We start from the raw sequence: 9,649 nt of genomic DNA on the forward strand, positions 1-9,649 counted from the left end.
AAGAGGACTTGTTAAAGTTCACATTAGCGGATATTAGGCCTAGGTGTCTCCATCTAGTGGTGATACTGAAACCCACTTAAGTTCAAAATGCAAAGATCTCATCTACCACCTTAACCCGAAGCACGCGAGTCTCTTTTATGAAGAAAATACAAAATATTGTGTTTTTTTACGCTTCCCAGCTTACATAAAATAATCTATTTTTATTTGTAGGCTATATTGTGTAAAGTCTACAATGACCAATCATTTCCTGCTTTCAGTTTCATTTTCAAACTTTTATTTTCACTTATAAACTCACGGTTCTTTTCTGACACAAGTAGCTATTGATAACGACATGGCAGAGGCTATACTCGGAGATCACGACCAGTACAGTTGCTCGATATGTTTGGACTTGCTGAACGATCCCGTGACAATTCCTTGTGGACACAGTTACTGTACGAGCTGTATTAATGAATGCTGGAATACAAAGGAGCATAAAGGGACCTATAAATGTCCACAGTGCAGACATGCCTTCAATTCAAAGCCTCCACTCAACAGAAATACAATACTTGCTGAAATAATGGAGAAACTGAGGCTAGGAACAAAGCTACATGTGTCAGAGGCTGCTCAAAGTCTCGCTGGACCTGGAGAGATTGCATGTGATTTCTGCGCTGGAGAAGTGTTCAAAGCTGTAAAGTCTTGTCTGGAGTGTCGAGCCTCTTACTGTGAAACACACGTACATCCACACTATAATGTTCCAGCCCTGAAGAAACACAAGCTGGTGAAAGCTACCGTCATGCCAATATGCTCCAAACATGACAAGCTCCTTGAGGTTTACTGTAGAACAGACCAGGTTTGTGTCTGCATGCACTGCTTAATGGATGACCATAAAGGCCATGACACAGTGCCATCTACAACAGAGCGTGATGAGAAACAGGTGAAGATGTGACTCGTAAATTAACCCAATCATAAAATGCTATTCACAAATGTTTTCAGTGAGATTAAACAGACTGTGATGGATTTGTACTTAGATGAAACTCGCAGACAATCAGACAAAAGTCAAGCAGACAATCCAGGCAAAAGAGAAAGACCTGCAGAAGATGAAAATGGATATAGCATCCCATTCAGTAAGTTCTGGTGCAAATAACTTTAACATTTAAACTGAACGATTCTGCATTAATCAGCTGACACAAGGGTTAATTACTGGGGTGATGGATCTTGTTGTAAACAACATTTAAGAGATAATTTTCTTTTGCTTTGGTTTTTCTCAGGATTCTGCAAAGGAGGCTGTGAAAAACAGTACGAGAGTCTTTACTGAATTGGCCAAATTTATTGAGAAAAGAAGTACTGAAGTGATCGGAAAGATAAAAGCTCAAGAAAAGGCGGATCTGGACCAGGGTGCAAAACTACAAGAGAAACTTAAGGGTGAAATTACTGAGCTGAAGAAGAGGGAAGGAGTCCTAGAGACACTTCTACAGACGGATGACAACATCCACTTTCTTCAGGTACAACCACCATAAGCAATGTGATTATTTATTCAGAAGTCTGCCAAATTATAGGCCTACATTATGTGCAGCAGTCTGGTTCTGGAAATAAAAATCCCATTCATTCATAGGGGATTTAATTTTAAATGATAACTTTAAAACCTTTAAAGACAGAGATGTGAGCTACTAGGTTGTTAATTGAGAGCCCGTCCTCATTCCAAGGCGTCATATACGACGCTTTTGCCAAAGCGTACATATCCTACTCACATGGCACCCTTTAGCGTAAGACGCAGATATATGGGCAGAAGGCGCCTCCTAGTGGTCTGACCCTAACCCTACCCCAGACCTAAACCTACCCATACTCTGTGCGTGTTATATTTACGCTAAAGGGTGCCATGTGCGTAGGATATATACGCTTTGGCAAAAGCGTCGTATATGACGCATTGGGATGAGAACGCGTTGTAATTGATGGTATATGCTTCTGTTGAAGCCGTCTGGTGCAAAAATACATTGTCCATGATTCTGCGGAGAAATCTCCACCAATCAGAGAATCGAAACAAACAAATCATGCCAAAAGGACCCTTAGGCACCCGCCCACTCCCATGAAGCACTGCGACTGATGTAATCGAGTCAATCCCCCTTCACTCTCAAACTATTAAGATATTTACATTTTAAACCTAAAATATGCTGTTTCTATAGCGACACACAATCAACATCTTTTAATCAATGGTTTTATATTTCCATTTTTAATTGAATTATATCATTCATAATGCTTCAAGGGACTTTAGATCTTTTTAAGCTATTGAGGACACAGTTTTGTACCTGTGATTCTTCTCATAGCTGCTTGGTATGGTTCATGGCTCATAACTCTTTAACAAAGACTTCATAAAATTCACTATGGGAATAATATTTCCATAACCAATGCCGCTGAAAAATTTACTATTGAACTATTACACAGCTCTCTGGCATACTTGATTCTGATTGGTCAATCATGGCATTGATGGGTCAGTCACAATATTCTCCGTCGACTATTAGTGCTGTACTGTATATCAGTCCACTTATTCAGATAACTGATACCGGTGCTACTTTCATGTCTCGTATCACACTGCAAACTTGTCTTATGTTTTACATGAACTAAATGGGCAATATCTACCATCTCAATAATAAATTGTAATAAAAATAAGCTTGTAATGTTGACACGTTATATGACACATTAGAAAATCTAAACTCAATTTTTATTAATTGTACTATTTATGTATTTTTTTCTGCAGAATTATGAAACTGTGTCCTCTTCTTCTGGGTCTAATGGCTTCCAGAGTCACTCTTTTAAGCCTTGCTGCTCTTATACGGATGTAAGCAAACTTGTCTGTGAACTTAAAGAGCGATTGGAGACTGTTTTCAACCAGGAAATAAATGAAACATTTAGAAAAGGTAAAATTACTAAGGTTTACTTTCACTGGTCATATTTTTATTGTACCTATGATGAAATAGGCCTATAATATGTTGTACCAGTTTAAGATCTAGCCAAAAGAACAATCTAGTTCGCATTAAGGTTGGAGACAGAGTCAAAGTGAATCTTCAATTAAAACCCCCAAATATGATACGCTTATGAGTGTGGGTGTGGTAAAAGGCAAGATCTGTATTATTCTCATGGACACATTATGGTGCAAGGCATCACAAATGAATATTTGCTGCACACTCATTTACATGTTCTTCTTTTAGATATTTACAGTGATGAGAGTTTGGTTGTGGACTCTCCTGGATCTGCATGCTGGAAAGGTATTCCCTCCGAAATGGAGCCAGTAACTGATGATGATGAATGTGGTGGTAAATATACAGAGCAGGATGTTTTTGTCATCTAAGTAGTAGCTGGCCTGCAAACATCTGATTAGATACATATTTTTGCATGGAACCTCTTTTCTACAGAAATGTGACATTTAGAAACGGGATGCTATACTGTTTTAACCCAGCTCTAGAGAGTGAGGCATTAAGAGTTTGAAATTACCACGTCAGTAAATGATAGCCTATAAAAATGTAATTCTGCTAATTTTATTTCAGGATCCTCAACTCTCACCTTCAATATTAAGATAGGAGACAAGGTTTATGTGAAGCCATCTGTTAAAACTCCAAAATATCTATGGGGTTCAGTCAACCACAAAAGCATTGGCACTGTAATAAGTAAGAGCATCATCTGCTGTCACTGATCTGACCGATTGATACAGTTATTGTTAAGAACTTTCAGATTAGTATTATTTATAATCATTCACATATTAGGCTTGCACATTCCTTTTTAGGATATTAAAATATTTTCTCTCTCTAGATGTGCAGGGTGAGACTGTAACAGTAGATTTCCCTGAGCAGGAAGGTTAGATTGGAGAGGTTTCTGAAATGGAGCTTGTTGTCAGTACTGATTTAGGTATTGCTGATTTGATATATTTTGATGACTGTATATAGTTCACACTGATAAGTCTATTAGACATAGTTTTGTTATTTTTGTTTATATACAATTTCAACAATTCATCAGTGCTCAATGTGTGCCACTCCACTTGGTTTACTTTACTTTAAGTACATGGTCCAAGCACTGATGTAGTAGTCATTAAAAACTGTAATATTTTTAAACAAAGACAATATCTTCAAGAGATAAGTAATCTGTGCAATATAGCCCATTCTTTTATTATCATTATCATTGACCTGATATTTATGTCTGATTTAATTCATTTGAATGGCACCCCAAGTGTGGTGCATTTTTCCCCTCTGTATTTTTTTTTATTACACCACTCAGTTTTTATAACCATTTTTTCTCACTTTTTACATGTATTGTTGCCTTGTGTGATGTAATAGTCTAGCTTTATGCCTAACTAGTAACACTACTTCTTAGGGTCCCCCGCTCATAACTGCTTCAAGGTAGGAAACAGAGTCAGCATAAGATCTTCAGTGAAAGAACCAAAATATGGATGGGGATCAGTCACTCACAACAGCATCGGCGTCATTAAAAGTAAATACACTCAATACCTGTCAATGATTTTACTAAAGGCTAATATACTGTGAGATACCTTAGTCGGAAATTATACTATAATTTATGCATCACATACACATCAGATATTTTAGGGTTATTGATATCTTCTATTTTCTGCAGAAATCCAGGGAGGGTCTTTGACTGTGGATTTCCCTGAGCAGATAGAATGGACTGGTGTACTTTCAGAAATGGAGCTTGTGAGCAGTGATGTTTCAGGTAATCTGTTGGATATTAGTATGTTATTAAACAAAAACATGTAACCACTGCTATGGTATAATTATGATACTAATATAGTTTTTATTAATATTTTGAATTAGTTTTGGACATTTTTATTAAATATAATTTTTTTTAAATTAAATGTTTATATATGTCTATATAGTCTTTATTAATTTTTATTTCAGTTTTAGTTATTTAAGCACATCAAGTTCAACTAAATGAGAAATGTTACCTTTGCAACTTGTTGAAATAAAAAGTTTATTATATATATATATATATATATATATGGTCTTTGTTTTAGTTTATTATAATAATCCTGATCCATTCCTCCATGACATTAACATTATTGCAAATATTTCTTTAAGAACCCCTCAGTTTAAGTCCTGGAGCGAGGGTCCGTGTTAAACCCACCATCAGCACTCCAGCAAATGGCTGGGGAAGTGTCACCAACCACAGCATTGGAGAGGTTGTAGGCAAGTGTTATTGGCCAGTTAGATTGTGCTGAAGAACTATAGTGTTTAAATGGGATCTATTTTGCCCCTTTGTAAGAGATGTAAAATAAGTCTCTGATGTCCCCAGAGTGTTTGTGAAGTTTTAGCTCAAAATACCCCACAGACATTATTTATGGCACGTTATAATTGCCACTTCTTGGGGGTGAGCAAAAACACACCGTTTTGCAAATGCACTGCTGTTCCCAGCCCCCTTTCAATAAGAGGGCGGAGTTTCAAGAGCTCATGCTCCGACAACAAAACAGGACAATCTCACGCATTGAAAATATCAGAAACTGTCAGCAGTCCGAATTATGTCCAAAATTGTACAATTTTGAAATTTGAAGTTTATTGTACATAACACAAAACATGAAGCGTCCGTTTTCACTCCAGACAATCACAGTAAGAGCTGAACAAAACACAGTACAAGAAGTGCGCATTAAAGTCTTATCCATAAACTCTCTCTCTCTTGCATTATCATCAACATACACACCAAATTATACAAAACCACTCGTTACAACTAACAGTAAACAAATATATACAGACTTTTCGGGAGGTGCTTAATAAACTGGTAAACTTTATATCTGTAAAACAACGCCGATGAACTGTAATAAAGTGCGTGGTATCCCTTTCATTGTATCGCTCTGGAGACTGTAAGCTGGAACACAAACAGTTGGTTCTGATGCGTCCTTATGTAACAACTTCAACCATGGTGTCCTCAATGACTCAGATGTCGGAAGTCTATGGATACTCTTATGTTCGTTGGTACATCCAACACTAGAACATTTGTAAAAAAAAAATAATAATAATTGGGCGCAGACATTGTAAATCTTTAGCTGCTGCAGTTAGTAAACAGAAAAGGCGAACTGCTGCGGCTCACTCAGGGCGGGATCTATGCTAATAGGGCAGATTCCAAGGGGGTAATCCATCAGCCGGAAACTGAAGCCTCCCTGGGGGCTGCCATTGTAGTAGACCATCACCTGCTGTTAGCATTCCATTGACTCCCATTCATTTTGGCGTCACTTTGACAGCGAATAACTTTACATCTGAGACTTCCAAAGACTTCATTTGTCCATTATTTATTTCTAAAGAAACATGACAATGTATAAAAGGCTCCATTACTTTGTATCTTACGTTATGGGCCCGTAGAAGCCGTTTTTGTAAAAATAGGCTAACGATTGTGTCATAACCACGCGACTCTGTCGCACAGTAGAGAAATTACCGTATAGACAGGAGGAGAAGCTCGCAGTCAATCTTTTACTGTCTATGAGGCAATTGGGGGGACATGGAGTCAAGTAAAGGGAAAGTCAACGGAGAAGTCCATAGATAGAGAGTCCATAAAAGCATCGGGACAAAATATTTCAACAACGTTTTTGAGGAATTGGAAATAATTCGGTATGTGGCACAGCTACTAGAAGATTTACAACTGTCAGACAGGTTGCTCACATCACATCTACGTCGTCAAGCTCAGTTTGAGCCTGCGCAGTACGCTCAGCCATCTAGAAGTGAGTGCTTCTAATGGGCTTCACGTTTCTCCGTTGAAATCAAGGGGGTCGCTGTGTCCATTTCTTTTACTGTCTATGGCAGATCCTCACCAGTCATGGGCGTAGCTTCCCCACTCTTGTTTTCCTCTTTTCTTGTTTGACCCTACTGGTAAGAGTAGGGGGAAATCTGAAACCACGTGTTTGGAGAGTTTGTTAATGATAATGGGGATTATTAAAAAAGTATTGGGTGGATTTTTATCATTATAGGCTGGTTGTTTACACACACTGTGAACACACATCTGTTTTTTTCACATCTGCATAATAGGTCACAGCTTGCTTTTTCTCTTTTATAAGAGTCGATGACGCTTTCTTAGAACATAATAGATAATGACCACAACAGAAATGTCAAAGTATAGCAGTAAAAATGTCTTTCTTCCCAATGTCTTAACAGCTATAGATGGCACCAAAGTGACTGTGAACTTCCCTGAGCAGTCTAATTGGACTGGCATTGTCTCAGAGATGGAGGCTGTACCTTAATGATGATACACAACATTCAGGAGCTGTTGATTACATTTTTACTGTGCAAGGGTTTCAAATATAGTGATGTTTATGAATAATGAGGTTGCTGTTAACACCTGTTGAGTTTTATGCACAGATTATTATGCCCACTGGGGTCCACTTGGATGGCCTGACCCTTACAGTCTCAAAAGACCTATGGTAAGACTTTATTTTACTGTGTCCTTGTTACACGTTACATGTTGTTTCTATAGTAATAGCTATAAAATATGCATAATAACATACAACTAACCCTAATCCTATACACTTACCCTCAAGTAAGCACATGTATTTAATTAATATTACTCAGTAGTTAAATGTATAATTACACTGTAACAAGGACACCTTAAAATAAAGTGTAACTGTACCTATTTTAAATGTAAAGTTATTATATAAAGATTGCATAAAAATGCAAATTTCCACCACCATAATATACTAAAATGAATTTGTTAATATATGCTAATATATGTGTGTCTTTTTTATTTATTTAGAATATATGCTAATATGTAGCTTATGTGTGTTTGTTCTTTTCATTTTGTATGACTGCTCACAAGTATAGGATTTGGTTTCTTGGGTTGACTTAGAATTGCTATTTCTTTTATTCCTTTTCATTTACTTTGGAATGTTTTTGTAAAGAATTTGAATGTTTATGTTTTAAACAAATAAACAGTTTCTTTTCAAACCCTGAAACTAGATGGTTGAGTTGTAAATTATTGGCAGCATTGCAGGAACTCTATCAAGTAAAAAATATCAAAATCATTTTATCCTAAAACATCACACAAGCTGGGAATGAAATATTGCACAAATATATAAAATATATGGGCTAACAATAAAAACATAACAGATTTTCTCTCTCTCTATTTGTGTTTAACGCTCCTTCGACGGGAACCTAATGAGCAGGCAGACACAAAGAACATTATTCATCTGTTGTGTTTATTCATGTAACGCAAGTAGAAAAATATATTCTCTTGGGAGACAGTGGGTTCACACACACACACACACACACACACACACACACACACACACACACACACACACACACACACACACACACACACACTCACACACTCTCTCACACACACACACACACACACACACACACACACACACACACACACACACACACACACACACACACACACAAACAAATAAATCTCCTCTCAGCAGGAGGGTGTGGCTGCACTGATAATACTATTGGACAAAGGTGAACAACCCACTATTTTCTCAAAGTCGCCAACAGAGGTCACCCAGCCATCATTAAAGTCCCTGTAAAGGCAATTCAAAAAAAAAATTTCTAAACGCATTATAAATGTTAGAAATGAATTGCTAAAACATATTACAAAGACTGTTAACTGTGAAGTACTGAATTGTGGAGTTATACCGTTAAACAGTTTTTCACCATTGCTGTGTTCCGGATTTTTTGGGCAAGGCTAAAATGGGGACTCGATGACGCATTGGAGCCCCTGAGCTCCTGGACACGCGCCTACTTGATGACGCACTGGAGCCACTGAGGCTGGCCCCTCCCCTAATCGCGAGTTACTGTCAGTGCTATTAGTTACTACAGCCTACAGTTCGCTAGCTAGCTATGCCTTCGTCACCGAAATGCGTACTACCTGGATGCGATCACGTACAAAACAGATCGGTGTCCTTGTTTAAATTTCCGAAAAACGATCACATCAAGAAGAGGTGGATTAATTTTGTGAAGAGCAACCTTGATGGAGAGCTGAGGATCACCGCCAAAACCCGCCTCTGTAGTGATCATTTTACACGGGATAGTTTTATAAACTTTCGTCGGAGACAACTGGGGTTCACTAATAATCCGCTGTTACTGGTGAATGGGGCCGAACCGATTATCTCCCGCCTCGGCCTTCATCCTCCCGTCGCGCCGACAACTGGTGCCATCATCGGCAGTGCGTGCCCACCGTAAAAGCATCCATTCCGGCTGTAGCGGTGACAGTTAAGTGTGGCGACCAAGGGGGTAATCCATCAGCCGGAAACTGAAGCCTCCCTGGGGGCTGCCATTGTAGCAGACCATCACCTGCTGTTAGCATTCCATTGACTCCCATTCATTTTGGCTTCACTTTGACAGTGAATAACTTTACATCTGAGGCGTCCAAAGACTTCATTTGTCCATTATTTATTTCTAAAGAAACACGACAATGTATAAAAGGCTCCATTACTTTGAATCTTACGTTATGGCCCCATAGAAGCCATTTTTGTAAAAATAGGCTAACGATTGCGTCATAATCACGCGACTCTCTGTCGCACAGTAGAGAAATGACCGTAGACAGGAGGAGAAGCTCGCAGTCAATCTTTTACTGTCTATGAGACAATCGGGGGACATGGAGGTATAAAGTCAAGGGAGAAGCCCATCGATAGAGAGTCCATAAAAGCAACGGGACAAAATATTTCAACAACGTTTTTGAGGAA

General features: G+C 38.3%; 1 protein-coding gene across 4 annotated transcripts; it reads left to right on the forward strand.

The window, feature by feature from the left end:
* Positions 1-219: 219 nt before the first annotated feature.
* Positions 220-7,909, forward strand: LOC143729002 (E3 ubiquitin/ISG15 ligase TRIM25-like). 4 transcript variants are annotated; one of them, XM_077219977.1, is made up of 10 exons: positions 220-913; positions 1,008-1,103; positions 1,248-1,481; positions 2,732-2,891; positions 3,183-3,239; positions 3,519-3,638; positions 4,339-4,455; positions 4,597-4,692; positions 5,058-5,165; positions 7,116-7,909. In XM_077219977.1, the coding sequence occupies exons 1-10, from the start codon at positions 332-334 to the stop codon at positions 7,199-7,201; spliced, it is 1,656 nt and encodes a 551-aa protein (XP_077076092.1). In that variant the 5' UTR covers positions 220-331; the 3' UTR covers positions 7,202-7,909. The 4 variants fall into 4 exon arrangements, with proteins under 4 accessions (XP_077076092.1, XP_077076093.1, XP_077076095.1 ...); XM_077219978.1 differs by lacking the exon at positions 3,519-3,638 and having other exon boundaries at positions 222-913; XM_077219979.1 differs by lacking the exon at positions 3,519-3,638 and having other exon boundaries at positions 250-913; positions 3,183-3,287.
* The last annotated feature ends 1,740 nt before the right edge of the window (positions 7,910-9,649 follow it).

Source organism: Siphateles boraxobius, unplaced genomic scaffold, assembly GCF_051911475.1.
Source record: "Siphateles boraxobius isolate OS27281-9 unplaced genomic scaffold, OSU_SipBor_1 8, whole genome shotgun sequence".
Classification (NCBI taxonomy): domain Eukaryota; kingdom Metazoa; phylum Chordata; class Actinopteri; order Cypriniformes; family Leuciscidae; genus Siphateles; species Siphateles boraxobius.

What these genes read in the sequence shown, in the direction of transcription:
- LOC143729002 (XM_077219977.1), top strand. Translation starts at nt 332, where the DNA reads ATGGCAGAGGCTATACTCGGAGATCACGACCAGTACAGTTGCTCGATA. An exon ending in TGGATATAGCATCCCATTCA is followed by an intron (nt 1,104 to 1,247) that starts GTAAGTTCTGGT and finishes GGTTTTTCTCAG; the next exon opens with GATTCTGCAAAGGAGGCTGT. An exon ending in ACAACATCCACTTTCTTCAG is followed by an intron (nt 1,482 to 2,731) that starts GTACAACCACCA and finishes TTTTTTCTGCAG; the next exon opens with AATTATGAAACTGTGTCCTC.